General features: G+C 42.6%; 9 protein-coding genes across 9 annotated transcripts; 7 read left to right on the forward strand and 2 right to left on the reverse strand.

Moving 5' to 3' along the window:
• Positions 1–261: 261 nt before the first annotated feature.
• IL334_000925 (uncharacterized protein) lies at positions 262–2018 on the reverse strand (the record flags this gene model as incomplete). Its single annotated transcript, XM_062932687.1, has 5 exons — positions 262–1315; positions 1382–1493; positions 1552–1633; positions 1705–1838; positions 1925–2018. The coding sequence occupies 5 exons, from the start codon at positions 2016–2018 to the stop codon at positions 262–264; spliced, it is 1476 nt and encodes a 491-aa protein (XP_062788738.1).
• A 706-nt stretch (positions 2019–2724) lies between these two features.
• On the forward strand, positions 2725–4392 carry IL334_000926 (glycine cleavage system T protein; the record flags this gene model as incomplete). The annotated part of the gene is made up of 6 exons (XM_062932688.1): positions 2725–2850; positions 2922–3024; positions 3132–3652; positions 3709–3889; positions 3983–4150; positions 4220–4392. The coding sequence occupies 6 exons, from the start codon at positions 2725–2727 to the stop codon at positions 4390–4392; spliced, it is 1272 nt and encodes a 423-aa protein (XP_062788739.1).
• Positions 4393–5396: 1004 nt separating this feature from the next.
• On the forward strand, positions 5397–7719 carry IL334_000927 (uncharacterized protein; the record flags this gene model as incomplete). The annotated part of the gene is made up of 6 exons (XM_062932689.1): positions 5397–5432; positions 5505–5996; positions 6107–6260; positions 6380–6572; positions 6630–6651; positions 6706–7719. The coding sequence occupies 6 exons, from the start codon at positions 5397–5399 to the stop codon at positions 7717–7719; spliced, it is 1911 nt and encodes a 636-aa protein (XP_062788740.1).
• A 1363-nt stretch (positions 7720–9082) lies between these two features.
• IL334_000928 (uncharacterized protein) lies at positions 9083–12034 on the forward strand (the record flags this gene model as incomplete). Its single annotated transcript, XM_062932690.1, has 7 exons — positions 9083–9496; positions 9565–10102; positions 10168–10334; positions 10394–10695; positions 10762–11060; positions 11119–11367; positions 11463–12034. The coding sequence occupies 7 exons, from the start codon at positions 9083–9085 to the stop codon at positions 12032–12034; spliced, it is 2541 nt and encodes an 846-aa protein (XP_062788741.1).
• Positions 12035–12500: 466 nt separating this feature from the next.
• On the forward strand, positions 12501–13888 carry IL334_000929 (uncharacterized protein; the record flags this gene model as incomplete). The annotated part of the gene is made up of 6 exons (XM_062932691.1): positions 12501–12618; positions 12674–12905; positions 12993–13052; positions 13124–13343; positions 13429–13656; positions 13736–13888. The coding sequence occupies 6 exons, from the start codon at positions 12501–12503 to the stop codon at positions 13886–13888; spliced, it is 1011 nt and encodes a 336-aa protein (XP_062788742.1).
• A 581-nt stretch (positions 13889–14469) lies between these two features.
• On the forward strand, positions 14470–15821 carry IL334_000930 (uncharacterized protein; the record flags this gene model as incomplete). The annotated part of the gene is made up of 6 exons (XM_062932692.1): positions 14470–14587; positions 14654–14885; positions 14966–15025; positions 15088–15307; positions 15390–15617; positions 15678–15821. The coding sequence occupies 6 exons, from the start codon at positions 14470–14472 to the stop codon at positions 15819–15821; spliced, it is 1002 nt and encodes a 333-aa protein (XP_062788743.1).
• Positions 15822–16369: 548 nt separating this feature from the next.
• On the forward strand, positions 16370–20056 carry IL334_000931 (40S ribosomal protein S29; the record flags this gene model as incomplete). Its single annotated transcript, XM_062932693.1, has 13 exons — positions 16370–16600; positions 16660–16715; positions 16775–16831; positions 16896–17250; positions 17330–17486; positions 17558–17570; positions 17631–18223; positions 18291–18492; positions 19333–19359; positions 19671–19736; positions 19817–19822; positions 19922–19958; positions 20024–20056. 13 exons carry the CDS (start codon positions 16370–16372, stop codon positions 20054–20056), a joined length of 1833 nt encoding a protein of 610 aa, XP_062788744.1.
• A 1221-nt stretch (positions 20057–21277) lies between these two features.
• Positions 21278–24788, forward strand: IL334_000932 (uncharacterized protein; the record flags this gene model as incomplete). The annotated part of the gene is made up of 9 exons (XM_062932694.1): positions 21278–21427; positions 21545–21962; positions 22015–22079; positions 22130–22594; positions 22648–22819; positions 22881–23296; positions 23371–23681; positions 23744–23918; positions 24096–24788. The coding sequence occupies 9 exons, from the start codon at positions 21278–21280 to the stop codon at positions 24786–24788; spliced, it is 2865 nt and encodes a 954-aa protein (XP_062788745.1).
• A 902-nt stretch (positions 24789–25690) lies between these two features.
• Positions 25691–27767, reverse strand: IL334_000933 (uncharacterized protein; the record flags this gene model as incomplete). The annotated part of the gene is made up of 7 exons (XM_062932695.1): positions 25691–26384; positions 26461–26473; positions 26553–26721; positions 26794–27073; positions 27149–27204; positions 27399–27667; positions 27728–27767. 7 exons carry the CDS (start codon positions 27765–27767, stop codon positions 25691–25693), a joined length of 1521 nt encoding a protein of 506 aa, XP_062788746.1.
• Between the last annotated feature and the right edge of the window lie 134 nt (positions 27768–27901).

Here is a 27901-nt window from a genome sequence, read left to right on the forward strand (position 1 = left end):
GATCTCAATGAGCAAGAACGTCACCGAGAAACTGACAGCGTCACGTAACTCGTCCAGTTTGCGTATCCCACTGTCATCATTGGAATTGCTTGTTATCTGAAGAGATTATTCAACGACCACAAGCAGAACTCAAGAAGAAGCCTACAACACAAGTATTGCACATGCTATGTAAATTCTGATTATTCATCATACAACGTCCTGATTATGAAATCAACCTATCCGTTTAACTGATCCCATTCCGGATGCAATGATAGTATCCCTCTATTTGCTTGAATGGGTATGATCACGTATTTTATTAACTTTCCTCAGATGTACAGAATCGACACTTTCTCTTGAACTTTCTACGGTGGGTGATTGAGGTGGAGATAAAGTCCATCTAGCTTCTCTTTCTAGTTCTTCTCTTGGATATCTAGATAATCCACTTATGAGTGAAGGTGGTGATGGTGTTCTACTTTCCTCATCATGATTTCCCGATTTAGGAAATTCGATAATGTCGATATCAGAGCGTAACGATCCTATCGAGTTTGGATTTGATGTCGAGTCAGGACTTTGTATTGGTAAAGTTTCAGGTGAAGGTGCCAATGACCTTTGACCTCTTTCATTTCTAACATACAATCTATTCGTCTTATCACTTTCAGTTTCAGTTTCAGTTTCAGCTTCTGTATCTGGATCTGATAAATCAGTTTGAGCATCGAAGAAAACAGTCGAGCTTGACGTTGTCGAAGAACCAACTTCTGAAACTTTATTGATTGACCAAATGCTTGAATCGTTCGTCGAAGTACTGATAGTGTTGATATTTGATTTGATGGGACTCCCTATCGGTGAAGGTGTGGTTGAACCGTAATCTCTGTTCGGATTAGGTGAAGGTGATAAAAGTGGTGAAGAAGGAATCATAACTGAACTTCGTCTTCTTGAATTTGAAGATACTATTTGATCTTTTCCGGTATGATGTAAATCTCTTGATGGATGTACAGGTAAAGGTAAAACATTTTCTAAATCTTCATGGTCCCTTACACGTCTATATTCTCCACCAGAATTTGAAATACCATATTCTCCTTCTTCATCATCATTAACATCGTCGTCGTCCTTACCAGCTTTGATAACTTGATCTACCAAACAGAACTGTAATATATTCATTACCAAAGGAAAGATAGCCATGGAAACTATAACCTGACTTCTTGGACCTATATGATCGAGTAAATTGTGTGACCAATCAATCAGAGCTCCTGATATTCCAGGTAAAGTCAAAGGGAGTAGAACGAGTAATTTCATCGTTATGATAGACATGAGATATGGCACAAGTTGTTTGCACCAGCTATGAATGGCCCGCGTCTCAGCCCACTATGATAAATCCTCAATCATAAGCGGTGATTTCACTTACAACATAGATTTTGGCGGATGTCCATATTGACCACTCGTAAAACCTTCTATAGCCATGTGTGTTGAGAAAAACCATGTATACAACTTCAAGCTGAAATAGATGATACCAACGCCTAACGGAAATAAACATGAGCTAATTTGACTCTGCGAATCGAAGTTCCGACAGCTCACCTATTGTCGTATCTATCAGAACATTCAGGAAATACAGCGAACAAGGGTTGTTATGAGCTGCTGAGGCTACCAGATCTGATATCTGTTAATCCGAGTTTCATATACAGTCAGCTAACAGCACAAATATAATGCGGAGAAGTATGTATCACTCACTAAGATATTCAGTCCATGAACGACAGCTTGACCAGCCAACTGTTTACTAACATCGTAAACCCATATTCTCCATGATCTTTTCCTTTTCTCTAATTGACGTTTCACAACTAAAGAGAGGATCACAAATATACCCACTGATTGGGACGATACACAAGTAAAACAATCGCCAGTCAGTTCAACAGCCCACTCTTCCAATACATCGGGGGACAGTTGGACTCACTCAGAGCCTGTACGACTAATCCTGTCGTTCCTAATAGTTTACAGCTCTGTTCATTTGAATGATCAGGTATTGAAGGTGGCGGTTCCATCTCCATGATTATATCCGTACCCCCTCAAGCGCTCCTTGTGTCATATACAGTTTGGTGAGAGCAGATGGATATGGTGACTCATATGAAATGTGTGTCGAGCAGGAAGGCCAAGACAAGGAATGATGAAAGGATAACGCTATACAGCCCTAAAATGAGAATGATACTTTATCTTTCAAGACGTAAAATTACACATCTCATCTCGATCACTTTCTTTCTTTGTCATGTCGGCATCCGGAGTCTCTCGGCGCGGTGTTGGAATGGAAATGTCAGAATATTGCAATATTGAGGATAGGCTCGCGGCTCACCAGCCTGTTGGATTTAGGTGTGCGATTTATCCCGGATTGGTTTTATTTTACGTAATTAAGGAGAGAGATAAGCAAAATAGGTTGTAAGCGTTAGCGCTATGTGTACTGCTGTTCCTGAATATTTCACTTATCCGTGTGTTGTTGGAAATTATTGAGCAAGATTGTTTTCCAAGAATGGGATTTAACTTGGGTGAAAGACGAATATTGGTCGATGAAATGGAAATTAGATGTATCCACGTCCAGTATAAAGGAAAAAAAAGGAAATACTCAAATAAACAGCAAAGTGTGAACAGGTCTTCCCATTGTCCCCCCGAAAAAGATCTTATATCCCATTTATTTTGCTACTCCTATTCAGCTGGACGTTCATCTTCCTCTTTCTAAAGTAAACAGAAACAAAGACAGCAAGGATGAGCGCTCTTCGACCTATTATACGATGTTCCCGTAGTACCCTCAAACCTATCGAGGTGTCTCGACAGGGATCACGTGTTACCAGCATGAGAGGATTCGCTACTTCCCTCAAAGTATCTGAAGAAGTAAGTCAATCCCTCAAATCAAATCGTTTGCCATTGCGTACAGCAAAGCTGATATACATCCCCTCGGCAAGCTCTCTAAAACCCCTCTCTATGATTTCCACGTTGAGAATAAGGCTAAGATGGTACCATTTGCGGGATGGAGTATGCCTTTGAGTTATGGTGAAGTTGGACAAAGTGAGTTTATCAGTTGATCATCCTTGAAGCCTCCACTTTGCCCACCTTCTCCCTACCAATGTCATCTCTGCTATACCGTCTGCCAATTGCTAACGATTCAATATCAGTTACTGCTCATAAACATGTTCGTTCATCTGCCGGTTTATTTGATGTTTCCCACATGCTTCAACACAATTTTACTGGATCAACAAGTCAAGAATTTCTCTTAACACTTTGTCCTTCATCTCTTAAATCACTTCAACCATTCACTTCTACCCTTTCCGTCTTACTGAATGAAAGTGGTGGTATTATTGATGATACTATCATCACCAAACATTCTGATGAATCGTTTTACGTCGTTACCAATGCGGGCAGAGCGAAAGAAGATAAAGAATGGATCGAAAAACAATTATCTAAATGGAATGCTGAACATGAGGGTGAAGAACAAGTTAAATGGGAAACTTTAGATGGTTATGGTTTAATAGCTCTTCAAGGGCCAAAATCATCTCAAGTAATTCAATCTTTAACAGAAACGGATTTAAATCAAATCAAATTCGGTCAAAGCGCTTTCGTAGATTTAGATACAGGAAAAGAGAAAGTTAAATGTCACATTGCAAGAGGTGGTTATACCGGAGAAGATGGATTCGAAGTGAGTCATAAAGATTGATAGACTAGAATAAATAAAGCTGATAACTAAGTTGATAGATCTCTATCCCTCCTGCCAACGCCGTCGAAATGACATCTCGTATTGCCAATCACCCCGATGTCCAACTCATTGGACTTGGTGCTAGAGATTCATTGAGACTTGAAGCTGGAATGTGTCTTTACGGTCATGATCTAGATGGAACAGTTAGTCCTGTTGAAGCTGGTTTGAGCTGGGTCATAGGTGAGCTATAGGTAGAGTCTGACCGTCGCAGCATTTTCGGATAGAAGATTTGCGATGATGTTACTGATTCTTGGTCTCCCTCTTCTTGCACAGGCAAAGATAGAAGAGCAGAAGACTCTCAACCTTCTTTCCCTGGTAAATCACGAATCATCTCTGAATTGGCTTCAGGTCCATCTAGAAGAAGAGTTGGATTCGAAATCACCGGTGCTCCTGCCAGAGAAGGTTGCAAAGTATTCGACTCAACAGGTACCAAAGAGCTTGGTGAGTGGAATACCAGACCCTTTGATCTACCGAACATGACTGATATGGTCATATTGTTATTTATAATAGGAGTAATAACATCTGGTATTCCATCTCCTTCATTAGGTAAAAATATCGCTATGGGTTACGTAGCAAATGGATCTCACAAAAAAGGTACTTCAGTCATGGTTGAAGTGAGAAAGAAGATGAGAGAAGCTATCGTCAGACCAATGCCTTTTGTTCCTACGAAATACTTCAAGTAAAAATGTTATAAAAGAGTTTATGAAAGAGTTTATGAAACATAGCAAGATGGGGATTGAAGAGACACTTGGGAACTTGTAAATACTCATGCATACATTGGATTCTGCTCGAACGTTCTTGCATTCCGTGTTGAGCACATATGCCGTTGCTTAGTCTCGCATTACGAGTATATGCATGGACCATCAGAAGTTTGAGAGGGCCTGTTCAATCCACGTGACGATTCTGTCTATTGATCCGAACGCACGGATGCCTTTAACCGGGCGTTGTGTTTTGACGCTATCGTCACGAACATTCGTTGTTGATAAACCTCATCACCTGAAATTTCCCAAACTCTTGCCGACATTTCGTGTCATATCATAGTCTTTCCCGTTATCACTTTTGTTGCTCATAGACTACTTTCGTTTCTTGGGCACCCCTCAAAACTCCCTCCTGTGAATATCCGCAAACCTCCGGGAATTAGACATAGACCGCAACCTCTGTCAATCTGTCCGTTGTCACTTTTTTCAACCTTTTCAGAATCAGATACACTGTCACTGCGTATAAGACAGCCTTAGTGCTGTCTCCCTTCGATATACAAGATCCGACCGAAAGCGTTACCGATACACACAGATACCTGCACACTGTTCATCTGATCGAAAGGTAGTCTTAGATTCAATTCAAACTTTCCCCATTAATTGGGTCGCTATGGGCGCTTCTGATGAGTGAGTGACCCACCTTGTTCATCATCATCACAAAGGATGACTCCCCTCCCCTTTTTTTGTCAATTCTGATTCGCTGCTCCTATCTCCTCTTCTTGATGTGACATGTCTCATGACGATAAAACGTTATCTTCATGACATACGTTCAAACACGCTCGAGCACCTTTTCTCGTTTGTCACATTTCTTGTTTCAACGCTACTCGCCTTATCTTTCCCCATCCAAACGTGTATGAATCAAACGAAGATAAGCTGATCATGTTTGTTTCTTCTTCTTCTTCTTTTTTCTCTTGTCAACTTGATTGGATATCATGACCCCCAGGTCATTCTTACCTCAAATTGTAGGAGTAAGTGGAATGTGTTAAATCTGTTTGATCAAGTACTGTCCTCTGATGATGGTGATCTTTCGTATGTTTTAGCTGTTCTATGCACATTTCGATGCTACTTTGGGTCCAGTAGTACTACATCAAGTACCTGATAATCTAATCACATCAAGAGCTACTACATCAACTGGTGAATTAGATAATAGATCAAGATCAAGATCAAGATCACGTTCAAGGGCACCACCACCACCACCTCCTATAAGAGCTATATCACCTTCTTCAATCTCATCTTCAATATCACCTCAATATAATTCAACTTTATTGAACTTCGGTTTGATATCAGAATACGTCATACCTAAAAAATCATTACATAGTAGATTGGTGACTCTACTCACAACAGGAATGGATGAAGATGAAAAAGTTGAATATAGAATAATGGGTTTCCCAAATGTATTGATAGGTGAAGGTGGTAGATACAAAAGGAATGAATATATGTGGAATTTATGTTTTGTTTTTCACGCTTCAAGTTCTTTGGAAGCTTTTGAACCTATCGTAAGGAAATGTGCTAGAATATTAAGGAGTGCAGAAGTGAGTATCATCATTCTCTGAAACGACAGTCATGACCTCAATGATACACTCTAGACTGGTAGACACAAATAAAGATTCATGCTGAGCTGACGATATATGCTATCGTTTAGAGAGATTCATCTTACTTGACTGGATCAAGTCCTGAGCATACTCGTCTGCCAGCTGTGCTAGAACAATTATTCGAGGATCTAAATTCGTATTCTGAAACTTCCATACCGCTCGATGGCTTCAATTCATTAGAGTTGAAGCTCTTTCCTTTCTATCGTGAGTACTTTTCTTCAGGACAAGGTTTCTGCCAACCATTCGTGAAGATAACTTCACATCTCCCATGATTTTCTTCACTAATTGAAGGAGAACTGTAGCTGACTAGATTTAACAAACAGCAAACCCACCCGACTGTGAAGACTGGCATGTCCCAATCGCACTCGTCAATCTCAATGCTCTCAAAGATGATAACTGGGATATAACAGCCGCAAGGGTTTCCGGGTATGTAGATGGGATAAATCATGTAAAGAAGATCGCGGAATTGGCCGATGCAGACGATGCGTTGACACGAGAGACCTTGAAGCACATGCTGTGAGTTTGATCATTCTGACGTCCTGTAATATCGAGTCCAAGCTGACATGGCTGTAGCTTCTACCAGGTCGTTATGATGGTGAGCTGCTAAATTCGTGCAATAGAGTATTCAGCAACTGACCTCATTTGCTAGATCGATATCTTCCAATATTCCAATATGTACACCCTCAAACCCGCTATCTCCCGTCTGGGATCCGACGAAACAATCATCACTGAATGTCCACCATATGTCACACGACCGGGCTTTCCCCATCCCGAATGGCCGGTATTACTTCGTCTGTACAGCAAGCTGACACCTGGTGTGACGATACATGAATGGATAGAAAGCAACGAGGTCTTGTCAATGGGAATAGATCCGCGACGATTCGTCTCTTTTGGGATTATCAAAGGTTTCTTGCGAAGAGTACACCGCTGGCCCAAGATGATAGAACGAGGTTCGCCATTAATCCCACCGCCTGTGGAAGGAAGGAGAAGAGTTGGGTTCGATGACTCAGCCAGAATAGGTTCACAGACTACTTTAGGTACAAGAGGTGATAACAGATCTCACGGAGGAGATTCGGGTCTCTCCCGACCAGGTGAAAGTGCGTTTACTCTGAGATCAGTAGGATCAAACGCTTCCCTAGGAGTATCACCTACATCAAGACATCTAGCTACACCACCTTCTATAAATGGGAGATCACCCAATCGACGTAATTTAGCATTCTCATCCAGTCATAATCAGCCCACGACATCGTCATCAACGGCGACAACAACGACACATCTTCCTAGATCACACGCATCAGTATCAGTGGCGGATTCACATCCATCAACCTCATCAAGAAGGGCAGTTGGAGGAACAAGCAATTCTGCTTATTCAGGTACTCATGGTGGTGGTGGCGGTATAAGTGGTTTTGTTGGTGGTACAGGAGGTGCAGGTGGAAGTGGTATTAGATTCGGATTAAATGCAAGACAAAGAGAAGAAGCAGCAGCTATAAGAGCAGTTGAAGAAATGGAAGAAGATTTAATAGCTTATTTAGACGGAACTCATCATACTGATGAGATTCAAGTTAGATTTGAAATGGGTTGGGATAAGTTGGAAATGATTCTTGGATTGGATCAGATCAAACAAGGTTTAGGGAAGAAGGGCGTTACTATGGTTTACCGATAATGCCAGCAGTTTCCTCAATTAGATGGATCCAAGAATATGGCCTTTTAGTAATCAAGTATAATCGACAAGCTGGGAGGCTTGTAAATTTGTATAATCGCATTGCGCTGATCTAGTCAAGTGTACTCTAGTCCTGACTTTGACACATTCATCTTTGTTATTGGAGCTTCTTTCAGTTGATCCCAAACACATCGTACTAGCAGGTAGATAATGTCATCACGTTGGAAGCACAAGGAGCGCATAGTGTAATGTACAAAACCGTCGATCTTAAAGATCAATCCTATTATCTCTGTATTACTTACTGCGGACTTTTTTGGTACCCTTCTATTGTCACTTGTCTCATTTCCAGATCACCCTATTGTATCTCCACTTATTCTTTTGCGTATCACATTTCGTGATTATCACATTTGGTTTTCGTTGATCGCATGGACAACTGACTTACTGATGCGATGCTCTTGCAACCATCACTACTTTTATCACAATGAGCAAGTCTCGCGGAGTACGGCAAATAAATCTAACCAAACGTTTCGAAATGTCCGACAAGGCATTCCAAAATGTCTTAGGAACTAAACACTAGTCCATCACAGGCTGTGTTTCTAGCGACTGTTTTGGAAAACGGAAAGACTGAAAGATTATGGCTAGATTGTATGGAATCCATGGGAATGGCGATGTATGCAAGCATATTGTCGATGAGATGGAGGAAGGTAGACTGTGTTTGTACTAACCAAATGCATCCACGAAGTAATATGCAATAACAGCGAGGTTCTGTTCCTTTGGTCTACTCAGACTCAGTTCTCGGCTACATGCTTTATACACTGTGAGACCGACATGACACTGCCAGGGCTCACGTAGCAACACAAAACCCCAGGCGGGGATAAAGCTTTGCTGGAAGCTTCAAATGACTGTCGACTCTTCGGTACCGCCTGTTTATTTTGTTGCATTCGCTTTGATTGTGACACCCGGTGATGATATCCGTACAGATTCCAGTATAGTCTCCATGAGGCCGCTTCAGCGTTTCCTCACAGCACAACAGAAGGACGTATGATGACTCATTGAACAATGGAATGCAAGCGGACCGATTGTTGCGGAAGGCATGTCGTTAGGTGGTAATTCCTGAACGCGTCGAAATTTAACAAAAGGGGAGAATCTTACCGAGATTGCGACAAAATTGGATGAAACCAAAGGACGCGTTCAAGTACATGATAATATCATTAAATTCTCTTTTGTCTCTTCTTGGCAGAACTTCGAGCAGTGCCAATCTGATTGTTCTCATAACTCCACTGTGCAGCGATCTGCTCTCATTATATTTCTTCACTATAGAACCTTGAGTTCCATTCATCAGTAGTAGTATTGAAAAGCATTTGAAATGCCTCGACATCCGATAGCATTCTCATTACCTTCACCTGCGCCTTCTCCACCCGACGCACCACGACCCGACCCATCTCCTCTGCAGCAGGCCATATCGAACACCCTTTCTTCTACAGATTACGACCTTGTTTCCTTACCTCTGACAAACTCTGCTTGGCAAGACAGATGGGAAAGACTTTGTTTGAGACCGGTGGAAGATGAGGAAAACTTTACTCCAGAACAGCTGGAAGCAAAGGATAGAGAGAGGGAAAAGGTAGATCTGGAAGCTGATGTGTGGAGACGAGATGGTGGTTTACGGAGAGAAGAAGTGAACGTTTGTAGATTAGAAGAATCTCAAGCTGTGATTACTACAGCTGCTGAATGGCTAGAACTGGATAGTCCTGATGAAGGAATTAGATTTGATTCGGAGCTTGTGAGTTGATAAATCACAATATAGAGAATGAGAGGTCAATCTTTGACTGATATGTGCAAATGATATAGGCTCTCCGAGCAGAAATGGCACAAGCCTTGTATCTTTCTTTGCCAGTCTTGATTATCCCTGCGCCATCATTGATAAATCGAGCTCATCTACCATCATACGCACGAGCAATATCAAATCTTTTACAGATGGGTGGATCATCAGCTTTTACTCAAATATCAATACGAATACCTATATCTGATCCTGTAGAACTTATCACACAAGGTCCAGCACCGAATCAACGTGAATCAATGAATATGACAATGACAATGACAAATTCGAGTTCAGTAGGAAATAAACATAAACGAATAAGCAGTTTATCGACTAGACCAACTTCAATGCATCAAGCTCAATTGAACCAAATGATTAACCAAGCAAATTCAAGTAACACTACCACCACCAGTAGTAACAATAATCCTCAAAATCTTAGGATAGCGTCAGGAGCCAGCTCAACAATGTCAGCTAAAAGTGTAGCTGCTGTTACAGGTGATCCTAGTTCAACTTGGGAAATGTGGGATTGTATTAGGACTTTATGTGGATATCATCCAAGGCTATCAGTCAGTGAGTAGTGACGTTGTCCTCCGTCTGATGTGTACCTTTTGACTGATCACTGAATGCGACAACAGCACTGGATCTAGGAAATCCCCTTCCACCTAGTGTAGGAGCATTGGCAAGATGGACCGCGGAACCTGTAAAATACATTTGGCTGCCCGCAGGCTCGTTCATACCAAATGCAAAGGGATATCCGGTATTGAGCAAAGCCTGTCAAGCTTTCTTGAGGGGTATGAGCAAGGTAGATTTTTCATTTGAACACTCAGAAATCTGTTTAGCTGACAGGGTGGAAATGTTCAGCAAAACCCCACATACGTATTGCACGGGACTACAATGCAAAAACACACCGCTGGCGGACCAAATGCTTACCTCCAATATGTTCGACACATCACTTCCGCTCCTCCTGCCCCTAACGGCTTACCTCCTTCAGCAGACGAATTCACTTCAGGATATGCAGATTACCTGCAAGCTCCTCTTCAACCTCTGATGGATGATCTCGGGAGTGCTACTTATGATGTGTTCGAGAGAGATCCCGTGAAATATAGACAATATGAAGAGGCTATCACGCTTGCTTTGGGCGATTTGCCAGCCGGACAAACACAGTAAGTCCACAGTATATCGGGAATACCTGAGCATTTTACTGAGCAAGCCTCGCTTTCACTTGACAGCGTCGTGACTGTTGTTGGAGCAGGTCGAGGGCCCCTCGTAGCATGTACTCTTCGCGCATTAGTCAGATCAAATCGTCAAGCAAATGTTTATGCAGTGGAGAAAAACCCAAACGCTTATATCACATTACAAGAACGGAAAGCTATAGAATGGGGAGATCAAGTTGAGATATTCTTCGGTGATATGAGGACAGTCAACATCCCTGAGAAATGTGATATAATGGTTTCTGAGCTATTAGGATCTTTCGGTGATAACGAATTGAGTCCCGAGTGTTTGGATGGTGCGATGAGAGTCTTGAAACGTGAGTCTCATCAGCCTGAGTCATGCTGCGCAGAGCTGAATTGTCATTATCTTCTCAGCTACTGGTATCTCAATCCCTACGTCATATACTGCTCATATAGCTCCTTTATCCTCTTCGAAACTTTTCCATGATGTACATCAACCAACTCGTCCGGCTGGTTCGACCGAGACTCCTTATGTCGTGATGATGTCTCAGGTCAACCTTATCTCCGGAGATGGAGGAGGAATATCTGGTCGATGCGGAGAGAAAGTTCAACAATGCTGGCAATTTGAACATCCAAGGAGGGATCTGATATTGGACGCTACTGGTGAGTCACCCATTGCTCAACAAAAGTCACTGGAAAGAAAAGACCTGCCCTGGATGCATCTTGTCCGATGACTGCTAACGTCTTCTTGCTGGTAGGCGCACCAGTGACCAATACGCATAACACCCGATCATCTCGACACGTCTTCCACATCCCTCACGCGGCGACATTACACGGTCTTGCAGGTTACTTTGAAGCTCACTTATACTCCAATGTCGGCTTATCGATTCATCCAGATAACGCTCATCGTGTATCACCCGATATGTTCTCTTGGTTCCCCTTATATTTCCCATTGAAAGAAGGACTTTACCTTCCTTCCGGATCAGAACTAGAAGTGAATTTATGGAGGTTATGTGATTCAAGAGGTAGAAAAATATGGTACGAATGGGCAGTAGAATCATACTTATCTGTTCCACAAAGCACGCCCTCTTCAGCTGGTATGGGAGGATTGACGCCAAATGGAAGTAGACATGTATCTGCGTCTGGTCATCCAGGCGGTCAGCCAAGTCCTCTGATGGACGCCCCCTTTTCACCTGGTTTCGCCAGTCTAGTAGCGGGAGGAGGATCAAATCAATCAGCGGGTTCATCAAGTGGGGAAATAAGTAGAGTGAAAATCGGTCAAACTAGTTTACATAATGTTGGTGGCATTCATTCATGGGTCGGACTGTAATAATAAAGGGAGATAAAGAGAAGAAAGGAAGAATTCTGATCATACCGTGGGAAGCAGTGTATGCAGAGCACAATGTAGAGATCATGCATATTCGTACATTCTCAGGGACTCTACTTTTAGCATGTTTTGTAATCGTTACCAGAGTCAGAGTCTTATCGGTTATTACGAGTATGTCTCACCCAAAGCTAAATAGCCGACGGTCATCTAAACAATCTCTAACTCCAATGTCCTTCCAATGTCCTTCGGCCTCGACAGTACACAGCAATGCTAGTTGCCAAATCTATTAACTTGGACCAAATCAAGAGCCAGGAAATTGCTCGTCTCCCCCCTTCCCATGAATGACCTCTACATGTACATAAACCGTTCTGCTCACAACTCATCATTGTTTTACCTTTGATTCGACAACCATCCAGACTGTAATAAGCCATATTGGTGAAACAAATAAGATAATAGACGATATTCAGATATGCCTACCCCATCAATCCCGTGGTCGATTTATCGAGATCTCTGGACACCGATGCCAGCGGGTCCAAAAGGACCTTATTTAGCTGGCAAGATAGTTGTCATCACAGGAGCTACATCAGGTATGTTTGTTGAAAGATCCTACACTTTCGAAGCTGTGTTGACTTTATATTTCAGGTATTGGACTCGAAGCTATTAAACAGCTTGCTAAAGCTTCCCCTGAACAATTGATCCTTGCTGCTCGGTCTATTGAAGCTGGAGAGAAAGTTTTGAATGATTTGAAAAAAGCTCACCCAAATATCAAAGGAAAAGTCATCTATCTTGACTTGATGAAACTCGAAAGTTTCAAATCTTTTGTAGAGGAACTCAAAGCTTTCGATAGGGTGGATTTACTCATCAATAATGCTGGGTGCGTACATTTATGATTCTACAGACAAGTCATGGAAATTGAAGTTGCTAAGAATGCTGACGAGATATTTTTCTTTTTCTGATGTAGAATCAACCCAATGTTTGAAGAAGCACCATACAAGTCTACTGAAGATGGATATGAAAGAACGTAAGCTCTCTTCAAACCTTTGTCAGGATTCGTTACTATGAATGCATACTCACGTGTACGTATCTCGACAGGTTCCAAGTGAATGTTCTTGCTCCACTTCTCTTGACTTTGATGCTCGTTCCTCAATTGACCAAATCGTCCGAACCAAAAGTCATCTATTCGGGATCTGATGGACATCTCGTGGCTGACTCGGATCTGATTGAAACCTCTATAAGCAATAATGAATCAATCGTGAAGGCATACAATGATGCTGGAAAGTACCAAAATCCAAAACGATATTTCGAGTCCAAGGTAAGTTGATGCTCCGATATGCTTCAATACGTGGTGTATTCGTGATGTGACAGCTTACGTAGAATTGTTTTTGATGTAACGATAGCTACTTCTTCAGATGACCACTAGAAGTCTTATAAAATACCTTCCCTCAATATCGACTATAAACGTTAATCCAGGTTTGGCAATGACGAACCTCGGTCGTGAATGGGTACCTATAATCACATTTGAAACATTCCGTACTATCGTCTGGGTTATGTTCAATACCAGAACCGTTGGTAAAGCAGCCAGGAACTTGACTTCAGCAGCAGCTTGGCAAGGTGGTAGTCAAGATGTGCGTATAGTATAGATGTTTTGCCTATACTCCAGCGAAACATGAGGTCAAAAGAGCTGATACATAGCTCTTTTTATAGTACTGGACGGGAGGTGTCCCTGCCGCTTCAGAGAACCTGTATCTGTACTCTGGTAAAGGTGTTAAAGCGACTCAACAATTCTTTGAAGAGATGCTTGAGGAGGTAGAAAAGATTAGTCCTGGTTGTACATCCGATATCAGTTTGAAGCAATGAGTGATAAAGTATGTACACTCTAGACTCTCTCCGCCGTGGATGACCAAACATAGACAATGAGATTGTATCGTTTTCATGCATAAGAATGATATAAGAGACAAATGGATACAGAAGGTGAAAGAAGTCCGCCAAGCCCTCGGTCATTTACCAAAATGTAATTGTGGATTGCTAAATCTCAATCCCAATCTGGAAACCACGTGGCTAAGTTTTAAGGTTATCCAAGAGGCCTCTTGGCACCTCGGCGATCTCCCAAGCCAAAAATACATTCCTCCACTTTAGTTTAAACTCCTCCACTCTATTGATGATTATACTCGTTCACTTGCGAAACAGTGAATGATAGTGCTTCTTCCAAAGTGATACTTGGCGGTATAAACATCGGCGTGGAGCACGATACCATCGCCGGGTCGAATTGCTCATCCATCATGTATATAAAGACTACTGTATTCCCTTTTTGTTTTGGTTATTCATCAATCATTTCTCACTTTGGACAATTAGCTTCATTCTGACTAAAGGATATTTGCACCTACTTTGAGCCTTCAACTAGACCCTATACCTCTCAAATTCTCTCACGAACACGCAACATGTCTGGCGGTCCTTACCCTTGGTCTATGTATCGTGGTCTATGGAGCCCGCTACCTGCTGCACCTAAAGGCGCTTATCTCAAGGGCAAGATCGTTATAATCACCGGAGCAACATCAGGTGAGTATCCTCATCGCGCTTGTCTGTAACATTTCCTGACACTGTTTCGACGATTCGTCTCCTAAGGTGTTGGCCTCGAAGCTACCAAACAAATGGCGAAGGCTTCGCCGGAACAGTTGATCTTAGCTGTCAGAAACCTGGAAGCAGGAGCAAAGATTCTTGCTTCCATCAAGAAATCAGAGCCAAAACTGAATGGCAAGGTCATGTATCTCGATCTAGCCGATTTGAATAGTATCAAGACTTTTGCAGAAGAGACCAAAACTTTGAAGAGGGTAGATTTACTCGTCAACAATGCTGGGTGAGTTGAGCTACATGAAATACCACTTTCAACGCGGAAGCTGATCATCCCATTCTGTGTCCTTACATTATCATGTATAGTGTGAACCCAAACTTCGACGATGCACCTTATAAAGCTACGAATGACGGTTATGAACGAACGTGAGTACACAGAAAGAGTGTAAATAGAAAGATAGAGCTGAAATCGGTCTTCATGTATGCAGATTTCAAGTCAATGTCCTTGCTCCTTTCTTGACAACGATCTTGCTCCTTCCATTACTCAAACAATCATCAAGCCCCCAAGTGATCTTCTCTGGATCCGATACACATTTCGTTGCTCCTTCAGAGCCAGTCCAAAAGCCAATTGAACAAGGTCGATCTATCATTGAAGCGTACAACGACGCGTCGATCTATAACAATGGAAAAAGATATTTCGAGTCAAAAGTAAGCTTTCACCTCTTGACGTCACGATTCTCCTTCGATTCTTGCGGCAGATACTATAGGACTGACACCCTTCTTCTCTCAGCTTCTTCTACAAATGATCACTCGGAGTATGATCAAGCAGATTCCCTCAATCAATACCATCAATGTGAACCCAGGTCTCGCCATGACCAATCTTGGTAGAGACTTCAACTTCTCAGTGTCTTTTAAAACAGTATACGAGGTGGTATGGTTCTTATTGAATGCAAGAAGTGCTGGTAAAGCAGCTCGAAATTTGACTTCAGCTGCTGCTTGGGGTGGGGGCAGTCAAGATGTAAGCTAGTCACTTCTCGTATCGAGAAAGTAATGCTGATTAAGCGGGGAATCCTCATAGTACTGGTCCGAATGTGGTCCTGCTGCTTCCGAAAACATGTACCTTTACTCGGCGAAAGGGTTGAAAGCCACACAATTGTTCTACGAAGAAATGGTGAAAGAAGTGAACAAGATCAGTCCTGGATGTACGAATAATCTGATCTGAGCACGAAGGAAGCTTGAAATCCCATAACCCTAATCCTGCGACTGTATACACCGTTAGACTGCGATTATTGTACCTAGATGTCTCTGTATTGTGATATGCGATGTCTGTCTTGCACCAATAATTAGACTTATTTGGAGTAACCGCTCGTTCTGATCGTATGGTCTTGAGAAGGACTGAAACTGAAAAAATTGTGCGTAAGAAGAATCGCATAAGTCACACTATTTTGCCAAGGCGAACCTGAATCAACGTACATAAATATATACCGTTATATACTTGTAATCTAATCTTCTGTTCCTGAGAATTAATCATGCTATCCTTTACATCATGATCGCACAGACCGCCTTTCCTTCTTGGATTCCATAACGTAGGAACTTGTATACACCAGAGCAGGGCATGTTGTGTAGAATATCAAATATTCGTTCATCCTTCCTTCCTTCCTCTTTCATCTCTTATATTGCATCATGGTCTTCGCTTTCGCTCACTTGTTTTGCCCTCTGTACTGGTAGAATTACTTAGCGCCTACTGTACCGACCTTGCAGAGAAACCCAATGTCTTTCTTTGATAGACACCTCGATCTTCCCTCTTCCTCGACCTCGACCTCGTGCTCCACGTCCACTGCTCTTCCTCATGAGTGTTCCCTTTTACACCAGCTATGCGCGTTTGAGCAGATCTTTCATGAATTCTTTGCTGTTCTATACCGGCTAGTCAAACCCCCAATGAGGTCGACCTTCAAACTATACTATGATCGAAAAGAACTATATCTTAATCCATTTACTGATGTGAGTGGTCCGGACAAGTCTTGTCAAAAAGCATTGGTTGACGATGAGAGGTGACATAGATTTGGGCGAAAAGGAACGATGATATCGGCGTTTTGAAAAACATGATCAAGGAAATGTAAGTAAGATTATGGGCACATCAAAGGGGGAATATGAAAGCTGAGAAGTGAATGTCAGTACCAATTCGCAGCGAACACTGAAAGACAATCTGATACCTGAACTATGGTTGCAAATGTCAGTGTCCACTTCCTATATATCGAGCAATAAGATAATTGAACTGATATCATGTGACTTACAGGATTGAGAGTAACTTCTTATCAGCACTTTCTAATACCGAAGTCGAACTCCGTTCAGTGCCCGAATTCAATAATCAAGTAGGATTATTCGCAAAACCCACTCCTCTATTTCCTCCGACAGCCAGAACCATCGAGCACCACAAAACTCCTCGTCGACGTCTAACGGGAATGAGTCGAATTACTTCCCGAAAATTACAGACAGTAAGTGTAAAAGGGATTGAATTTGTTTTATTCTCCCTTCCTCAAAATATGGAAGATCCAGAGGAATCAGGATTTAATCCCGCATTGATGTTCGATGAGGAGTGTGGAGACGAGGAGTACACATGTATGGGTCTAGGTGCAGCTAGAGTGATTAATGTAAGTACGACAATCACTACATTCTACGCTGATATATCCACTTACATCTCACCCTACTAATACAACAACGTGATCGTAGCATAGCTGCAACGAGAATGTCACATGGGATTTCACCCATGAATCCCTCTACTTCGACGAGGGTTATGATATCGGATATGAAGCTGGAAGACTGAGAAGAACCAAAAAGATCATTAACCCAGGCGATCAGATTTTAGCTTTTTACTCTTTTGACTTTGGTATGTCACAACTCACGCTTCGATGATGCTGCGAGAATAACCACTGATGGTCAGTGAACGTCCATCAACAGCTCGTAGGGAATGGTGAGTAACAAAGTAGTAGAGAATGTTCAATGATAAAGGTTTACAATTGCGCCTCTTCAGTGAATGCCCGAGCCGTGTCTGGCATGACCGACCAATCCGTCAGGATCGACCTGTAACTCGAGGATCAGCGCGATTACCCGCTCACATCTCTTCTATCACCGATGTCTTGCAGCTCGAGTTCTCAAGCGAGGACTCCAGTCCAGATCCTCACTTAGCGAATATAAATTCTGACACAGCCAGAAGATCTTCAATGAAAACAGTAAACACAGCAAAAAGAAGATTTGATCCTGACGAGGATCACTACGATGAGCGCATCAATATGAGCCCACCACGAAGATTGCTAAAGAGGCTAAGAGTGATTCTTTCCCCGACGAACGAGCTTCCGGGAGACGACCCAGACTCTCACACTGTACCAGAAGTCGGTTTGGAGGGTGGAAGTGATGAAGTGAAGGTGACAGAAGATCGGAAAGTCCATGAATATAATTCGCATAGAATGCAAGATTCTATTGTAATAGAAGTCGATGAGTCAAATGAGAGCGAGGATGATGTTCAATTTATCAGCCAAGTCAAGCAGTCTAACGCCGAGATCGGAATGGCACTTGACGAGCAACAAAGACAGATGATGAATGCCGATATCACCCAACAGCTTCACGGTGAGTTAGCGAAGATGTTTTCCCTTGTGCTCGCGGCGTCACTCTAACACTTTGTACTCACCAATAGCTCAAGCCCCAAAGATCTCATCGATCTTCGACTCAAACTCTCTACTTCACATAGAAAAGCTTCGTATTAATGAAGAAGAGGTCGAACTTTGTAAGAAGATCATGAAAGACGTAAAGAAAGAGATGAAACGAATCGAAAGAACCATCAAGAATATCGAGGGCCAAAGAAGAATCTCAAGCGGAAATGAAATCAAGTGGAAAGAGTGAGTAATTAGCACCTCTCCTTTCTCATGAATCGCATATTGAATGTTCCCTTAAGATTTCTTCAGACTGGTCTTTGACCAAACGATGTTACGAGTTGCTGGGGAACGTTGTTAGAAAGAATGCTTAGTGTCCTGTAATACACAACAAGTTGTTTGCTTTCATCGTATGTAGTGATAATGCCTGAGAAGTTTTTAGACGAAGTTTATAGGCAATGATGATGATATATCTGTATTCAGAAGTGGATTGGAGCCATTCGCAGAATGTAATTCTGAGGCGTTTATAGGTATCCAATTGTACAATCAGGGATCAACCATGATGGGGTGAAAGTGCCACTTAAAATGTGGGGTGCGTCGGCGTTTCGGTAATTTCGTGTCGCCAAATCGCCACGATCCCATTTTATGCATTTTGGCTGGTTGTTGCACCAAGGGACGAATTCGAGGTTTTTTTAAAGGTTCTTACTTAAGCCTTAATCCACTCTTCAAAGACCTTACCATCTTCGTTTCGAGCCAATCCATCAAGTAAGTACGGCCATTTATCGACTGAGCAGTAGAACGAGACAAGGTGGATAGTCTATATGAGGAAAGCGGAATACAAAGAATATAGTTCACGACTAAAATGGATGGTAGAATCGTGGATGAAAGGGATTGAGAAAATCAGTAAAAAATGAGTTATTGGCTAAACGTGGATTGTTCGTTGTAATAGTCCTCAAGAAAAATCGACTTTATAAGTCTTTTAGAAACCGAAAATCCAATATGTGAGTCAATTTGCATGAACATATGTGTGGAATAAAGATGGAATTAGAGGAGGAAATGCTGATATCAATCGTGTCAATCTCCTAGGGCTCACTCTAACGTTTGGTTCTCCCGGTGAGTATATATGATAAGTCTTGCATACGAATTAGATCAGTCAAAAGATGGATCGATGGAATCATTTGGAATCGAGATATAGGATGTGGGGCGAGAATGCACACGGAAGGCGGTCTTTGGGATTATGATGAGACATTTGAAGGGGAGATTGTTATCATTGATATGAGATTTTTCCCTAATCCTCATCAAGCTCACCACATTGGCTCCGACGTATACCGACAACCTAAGGAATCTAGAACTGGAACGAGAACATAGTGGAAAGAGAAATAAGCAGAAGGGTAGTTTACTGACTCTGTCAATTATCATCATAGACCCCGAAACTACGGTAAGGGCTCTCGACAATGTCGAGTCTGTGCTCATCAAGCTGGTCTCATCCGGTAAGTAACGAGATTCACGTTTACTGAACACCTAATGCGTATTCGGGAATGATTGCTGACGTTTTTCTCATATATTACAGAAAATGGTATGTCTCTTAAGCACATTAGCATAATACATTAGAATCGTGTTGGGATCAACGGAGTTTTAAGAACGGAGCTGACTGGATTATTACGCTGTTGTATAGGGGTCTTGACATGTGCCGACAATGTTTCCGAGAGAAGGTTAGCTCAAATCACACCCCTGAGTCAATCACTGGGATCCATGCTGATTTTATGTTTTTCTCTAGTCCAAGCAAATCGGCTTCACCAAGGTCAGTTGACCATTTCTCCTCCCTCTTCTTCCGCATTTTGAATCAGAGATTCAAACAGAAGTAGCGGTATACTGATGAATTGGTTATTCCTCACAGAACAACTAAGCTCATCAACCATTCATAGAATTGGACGAGGGTATTTGGGTTCGAAGTGTAGGGGATGTTTTGTACATCCATGATGGCATTGCTTTTTCCATTCTATTAGATACGTTGCTTTGCATCGACAGCATTGAGTGTTCTTGTCCTTGGTCCGTATATCATGAGCATGTTCGTCTTTGATCGCCTAATCCACTGTCCACAATGAACAAACGATTCAGTGCTGTTGTATGCCTATTTGCTCTGTGGGCGGCGGATAATGCCACTTGAATGGATGACAACGACAAGTGAGCGGAACTTTAATCGGCGTTTCTTTTGTATAAATTGATAAAAGAGTACCACGTGGCCATGCAGCACTCAAAACTTGTTCGAATCAAAAGTTTACATGATTTATGGTATCTCCCAAATTTCAATGTTTCCAACGCATCCACCAGAAACAAAAGACAAAATATCATAACTTCATCGTTTGTTGATCACAACAGAGATACCTCGTAAAGAGAACTATCGTTGTACTCCCCTTGTACTAGTATCGAATTCGATCACGACTTGTTTTCTCTCAACTCAGTCAGTTCAAGCTTTGTAGCTTTTCGAAAGAGATCATCAAACCACAACTGGACCCAAAAAAAGTAAAAGGGGAAATTTCGTAAAAACGGAAATTTCAGGTTAGTTCTTATTCTCATTTCAACAAACCAAAAATCCGAAATTATATCACTTTTTCATGGAGGATGAAGATAGTTGAAGAAATTCTCTTATCGCATACTTGTTACAAGAAAAAAGGATATCCATGCTGATGTATCTGTGATACTTCACCGTCAATTTGCCTATCATCAAATTGTCTGTAATACCATACGCAACACCATCCGTTGTTCGTACAAAAAAACCACGAAAAAAACTTCCTTTACACAATCAAATTTGCTTCTCGTCCTTCACTCGCACATCATAGTAAATACAACTTCCTTTCAGATAACAAAACTCGTCGTACACGATTCGAATTTCAAGGATTATCGACGTAAAGTATGTTCCCTAATGAGCTTTGGTACAACACCTACATAAAGACTGACCAATGTATTTTCATTCACCTCATTGTAGCTCGTTAATCCCTTTTTTCGACAAAAGTACCCAAAATAGATTAGGATGACTACCGACTCAATCTCTCTTAGCCCCGCAGCCGCTACGACACGGCTCAATGCTGCTTCTCCTCGACCTGATCAGGACTTGAGCAAGTCAGAAGAGGTTAATGGAAAAGCACTTAATGGTCATGAAGCATTAGATCTTGCTGATTCTGTAAGTTTTCGGTTTCATGTCTTCCAGAAGCAAGCATTGAGGCTCGCCAGTAGAAGGGAGATCACTCTATTCGCCATGCAGGGTCAATCGCTAAACCCACCTCTGACTCTTTTTCAGACCCAGACTGTTGAACGCCTCGAAGCTACTCGACTTGAACATGAGAGGCAGAGACTCGTTCAACGTGCTAGATTCGAGCAACAAATGTTGGAGCTTGAAGCAAGTCAGCTCGCCGAAGAACGACAGCTACTCAACGGCAATACTCCTTCAGGTGAAGCTGCTTCTGCCCCTACTACACCTCCCGGTCGACTTCCCCATGCTACTACAGCCTCTGTTCCAGATGTTAAGGAAGCTCCAGCACCTATCGGACCACCTGGACGAGAGGGACTCAATGGAGCAAAGAGCATGCCTGGGAGCAGAAGAACCAGCACCTACGGTGGAACATTTGGAATGGAGAAATTGAGCTTAAGTGTCATGGCGGATGCTGGAAGAAGAGACTGGACCGAGGATGATGACGTCGATGCGGAAGGTGCACAAAGTGAGTGCTGCGAACGTTTGGACTGCAGATCAAGCATTAATTCCTGCTATAGGCTCTGTAAAATACCTTCAAATGGGAGATGATGACCCTTTCCCCGGAATCCCCAAGGAATCCAAGGTAAGTTGACTTTTCACTTTCTGCTCGTTGTAAATCTGACCTGACACTAGCGACTTTCCGCCGCCTCTGCTGCCCTTGATCTTGCCCCTCTTTCCCAAACCCCACCTCGTGCATTCGGTTCTCGACCTTTTGAAACATCTCTAAAGACCTCTGAATGGCCTCAATTTTCAGCGGCACCAGGTCCCAACACTGCTACTACCGCTCGAGGGATGACATCGCCTCTTCCTGGACAAGGTATAATGAGCGATGACGGACGGGATGCTATGCTAGGAAGCAGAAAGACCTCACCTACTGGAATGGCAGACAGTATTGCCAGTCTTCCTGCTATGCCTAGCAAATCTGTACCTGCTACACCTTTCGGTTTCAACGGAATGAGCAATCCCAAGAGGGGGCCAGCCCCAGGAGAGAATGTTAGTGAGGGCTTGAGTCAAGCACAAAGAGGTTTCTCCAACCCTGATTTGGCTAGAGCTTTCGGTAAAGTCGGTGGAGGGTTTTCGATGAATGAAGCACCTAGAGTGAGTGTAACTGACAACTTAACCGTTTCACAACCTAATTAACGATTTCCTAGCCTTATGACGCTTATAACGCTTTCCCTCCTGCGGGCAACGTCAATGCTGCCTTCAACCCTCAAGCCGCTTACGATCCTTACGGCTTCGATGATGATGGATACGGTTCTGGTTCTCTTTACCCAGGTGGCTCTATCGGTTTGAAAAACAAGCGAGCTGATCAAGACAGAGAGTGTGAGTTGAACAGCCGGTTGAGCCTTCCTCCCACGTATCATTGCTGAGATTTTCTCTACAGTCAACCGATTTACCGGCGTTCGAATCGAAGATCTCAAGGGGGAATTACTTGGACTTTGCAAAGATCAACACGGTTGTCGATACCTCCAAAAGAAATTAGAAGATGGAGACTCCAAACATCGTGATATGATCTTCAATGAAACTTATGGTCATTTCCCTGAACTCATGACTGATCCTTTCGGTAACTATCTTTGTCAAAAACTCTTGGAATACTCTACCGAGGAACAGCGATCAGCCATCATCGATTCGGTTGCCAACGACCTTGTTGGTATCTCACTCAACATGCATGGAACTCGAGCTGTACAAAAAATGGTCGATTTCCTTGCACAACCTAGACAAGCTAAACAAATCAGAACTTTGATCATGGCTTTGAGTTTGAATGTCGTTGCTTTGATTAAAGATTTAAACGGGAACCATGTGAGTAACTCTCCCTCTATTACAAACCCAAAATCCTCGGTACATCGTCGCTGACTGGCGTTCTTCGTGACTAGGTTATTCAAAAATGTCTCAACAAGCTCATTCCCGAAGACAATCAATTCATCTATAATGCCATTGCAGCCAACCTCATTGAAGTAGCAACTCATCGACATGGATGCTGCGTTTTGCAACGATCCATCGACCATGCATCTCCCGCACAAAGAATGCAACTTGTCACCGAAATCATCTTCAACTCACTTTACCTTGTTCAAGATCCCTTCGGCAACTATGTCATCCAGTACATCCTTGACTTGAACGATGCAAGATTCTCAGAACCACTCATCAGAACTTTCATCGGCAATGTCTGCAGTTTGTCTGTACAAAAGTAAGTTTTGTTTGATGAATACCTACACGTAAATATCGAGCTGATCGTATCATCTCCAATAGATTCTCGTCCAACGTCGTAGAGAAATGTGTTCGAGTAGCCGACCCAGAGGTTAGAAAAGGATTAGTAGGCGAATGCCTGAACAGATCTCGTCTTGAAAAACTGCTCAGAGACAGTTACGGAAATTACGTTATCCAAACTATTTTGGATTACTGTGATATTGGTCAACGAATGCTCGTAAGTTGCCTTGTCGTTAACGTCTTCTTTCCTGATCTCAAACCTCTCGATCAAGTATCCTTCTCCATCCACGATGCATTCCCTCTTGACCCTCTATTGCTGCGCCGTACGCCACTATGCTATATCCTGTCAGACAATATTTGTAGGAGTTCGCGCTGATTTAGGCTGTCTCTCTAGCTTGTCGAGCTCATTCGACCCATCCTTCCATCCATCCGAAACACGCCTTACGGCAAACGAATTCAATCCAAACTCGCTCGAGAAGACGCCTCTTTCAGCCCGTACGGCCAAGGCAACGGCTACGGCGGCGGTGGAGGCGGCGGTGGTGGAGGTGGTGGTGGCCGAGGAGGTTACGGTCGAGGTGGATATCACGGTTCCAACCGAGGACACATCGGGCGACCTCAACTTCAACACGTCAACGCTCTGACTGATATTTACGGTGGAGGAGGACCATTCATGCAATACGGTGGAGGACAACAACACATGCACCCTGGACAAGCTCACTTCCACCGAGAAGGAGGACCTGGAGGCCCCGGTGGACCTGGCGGACCACCACCCCCTCAAATGGGACCTACTCACACTGGAATGAGCTATCACGCTCCTGGACCTGACGGTCAACCATGGTTACACCTTCGAGGTCCTGCCGGCGGTCCCGCTCCCAATTGGCATTTAGGCCAAGATGGTCAAAACGGTCCTGGAATGCCACCTCAATCTTCATCCGGCGACGTGAACGGTGAACAACTTCTTCAGGATGATGGTATGATGTTACAGGGTGTCGGAGCTGGTCCAGGTGGTCCATGGCAAGACCCAACAAATGGTGCAGGATTCGTTCCTTACCACAATGGCCCTTCTCACATACCTCAAATGATGTAATTGTAACCTTTTACCACTCTTTAACAGTGTGTTCTCACACCCATAAAGGACTTTGAATTCCGTTTTTCCGATTCTAAATTTCTGTTCTCTTTTGCATATATTTTCATTTGTCATGTTCTGAAGAAGTCATTCTACTGTTTAAACTAGAATACTTCGCTTAACATATCCGTTCATCATCTTTTTTTATATTCCCCTTCATGTTACTCTTTTCCTTTTCCGAAAAAGAGTAATTTCTGTGTAAATGGTAAAAACTTTATTATATATATATCCCCCTCGCATAAATTCGTCGTGGTTCTGGTATAAGTTTTGGGAGGTAAAGATGGGAGAGAAGGGCTACATATAGAATTAGAGATCCTGTTGTTTTTCTTCCTCTTTCGTTTCCGGTTTTCATACCTTTTTTAGTGAGAGTCTATTGAATCAACCAAACGAAAGTCCTGTTCTATCATCTTTTTACACATTTGGCTGGTCATAAGTAATAATCGGGAAAAGAAACTATTTTGTGTTTTATCTTTCTTTCTTTGTTGAAGCATGGTATATATGGTAAAGAAACGAATAAAAAGGTATTTTATTATCTGTATGCATTTGGGTGTGTATGTGTAATTAAGTCAGATATATGCATATTGGTCATCTTTTCTGTCGTCGAGATGAGAACAATCTGTTTTGATATATTTTGGTAAAGCCTATACAGTTACTTGGCAAAAGTATCCGATCAAAAAGTCGATCATATACTGTAAAATTGATCGGATACTTTTGCCACCTAACTGTATATATATATATTTATATTCTCTGTGGGTATATAATATATAGGTGATATAAGATATAGGTCACTGGCTCGATACATCTGAGTTAAAATTGGTTGAGCGATTTTACCGGTGATCTCGATGCGTACTATCTCTTCCACCTTACTCTCCCCAAATCATCATACTTAATCGATCATGAGTGGCTTGATTCTGTTTCAGAATAAGTTGGCTTTGATCGAGATCACTTTGACTGGCGCCAGGTCTTGAAATTTGAGCTTTGATCACTTCTTGTTGATTGATCACGATCTTCTGGGCGTTGAGGAAGGCTTCCATCAACTGAGGATCAGCTGTCCTCACCTTCCTTGCCATGTTGGACGTGCCTATTCTGTCTACTGTAAAAACTGAACGGCTGCCATTGGAGCTGTCAAAGCTCGCTGAGCTGCTGCTTGAGTACGAGGAAGTAATTTTTTCGGAATTTATAGAATTTGCCGTTGCATGAATTGTATCTCCACGTTTGTGGGAGTCGGGATTCGAAGAGGTGGTATTAGTACCAGGTTTTGATTCTTGTTTCACCATCTCGCTCGAAACGAGTGTATACATTTGCTGTGGGATTTTTGGACATTTGTTTGTAGGTTCAAGCACCACCATTGACGAGGGCCGTTTGTGGGGGATTCCTGGCTTACTGGGAATGCTTTCGGATGCCAGAAATCGTGGCTGTTTCATCTGACCGCGCCTCTTCTTCGCCTTTATATCGGATTGGTAATCATATTCGGAATCACTACTATCACTACTACTGTCTTCGCAATCTTGTTTCAAGGGTCGAGGGTGTCTGTGGTAAGTGGTGTGTTTACACACGCTACATTTCGTTGACAAACGATTGTCAGCCGCGATCTGTATATCTGCTCGGAAGCAAGAAGTAGAAAGGCTCGTACCAAAAGCTCTTGGCTAGACGATACGTCATAAGCATGTTAGCCTGGAAACATGTGGCAAAGTGTTGACAAAGCAAGTCATTCCGAGGACTGACCGAAGTGATCACCATAAAAAGCAGATAATGGATGACCAGGTAGAATCGGAGTTTCCTCCACTGCAGTCATGGGAAGTATCATGTACCCAATATCTTCCAAAGGAGAATTTGGTTCGAACGCCAAAGCATCGTCGTGAAAATCCCAATGAACATTAGGCTTACAGGAATGCTATGAAGCAAGAATCGTTTGAGCATTCACTCACATCTCAGTCACAGGAGAGGCGAGATATTGCTCACTCACATTGATAGCTCGTGCTGGGCCCAACCCAATCAGAACAATGTCTTGTCCAGTCTGCTGATAATCGAAAGTCAAACTATTGCTGAATCCAAGCTCTTCGACGTCATCAATTTCGGATGGAAAGGAGAAAAGGACAAATTGTATGGCAGAGAGTTTAACCGATTTCGACTTTCCTGTGATGTAGTCCTTACTCACATACATTCCAGCTTGATTGTCGAGTTCAGGGCAAGGCTGCAAGTGAACATGATACTGAAATAGGAAATCTTGGAAGACCCCCTCGATGCTGACATCAGATGAAGTACAAGACTTTAGCTACTCTCTGACATGATTTCTTCAATAAAACAGTCGAGTTACTCACATTTGCAACCATTTACGGGAGACGAGATTCCTCTTAGAGCAAATTGATGATTGATGCTGTTCTCGATAAGTTATTGGTGAAAGTAAGCTGAAGCTTGTATGCGTGAAAGAAAAAACGTATTCTCACAGTTCTCTGAAGCAATTTGAGATTGTGTGAAGATTGGTTTCGGCATTCAGTGGCTCCTATTGTCGCGAATGATCGATTAGCGCTCGAGCTGGTAGAAGGTATTTCGGTTTGGATAGTGACGTACATGAGCGAAATGACAACGCATCACTGGCGATAGATCTATACTAGGAGTTTTTAGGCTGGCTTTGATAGGACCCCTCTTCAATCCATATTGCGTTGAAAGAATATCTTGAAACGCTTGCTCGAATGCGCATAGCTGATGGAGCACCTCGATGGCATTTGGCGCAGGAATCGGAAGGTTTAGTGTAGAAGAGGTGTGTCCGGGGGAACTAATTCTATTTGGTTGTGATGGCACCTGTTCATGAAACTTTGAGTTTGGTTCATGTTCGAGGCCTCATGAATCTCACGTCAGCTGCCAGACCTAGGATATCTAGAATGGCTAAAAACACTTACTCTGATTCGACGCTGGCACTGACCCTTTGAGGGTCGTCATCTTTGGCTTTTATCAGGATGGATGAATGCAGCAAAATTGCAACAGGCAACGAGACTGGGATAGAGTAAGATACGATATGAAGTAAAGGGAGGATATGATGAACAAAAACAATGAGCATAGCTAATTACCATGCT

Source organism: Kwoniella shivajii, chromosome 1 (assembly GCF_035658355.1).
Source record: "Kwoniella shivajii chromosome 1, complete sequence".
Classification (NCBI taxonomy): Eukaryota; Fungi; Basidiomycota; class Tremellomycetes; order Tremellales; family Cryptococcaceae; genus Kwoniella; species Kwoniella shivajii.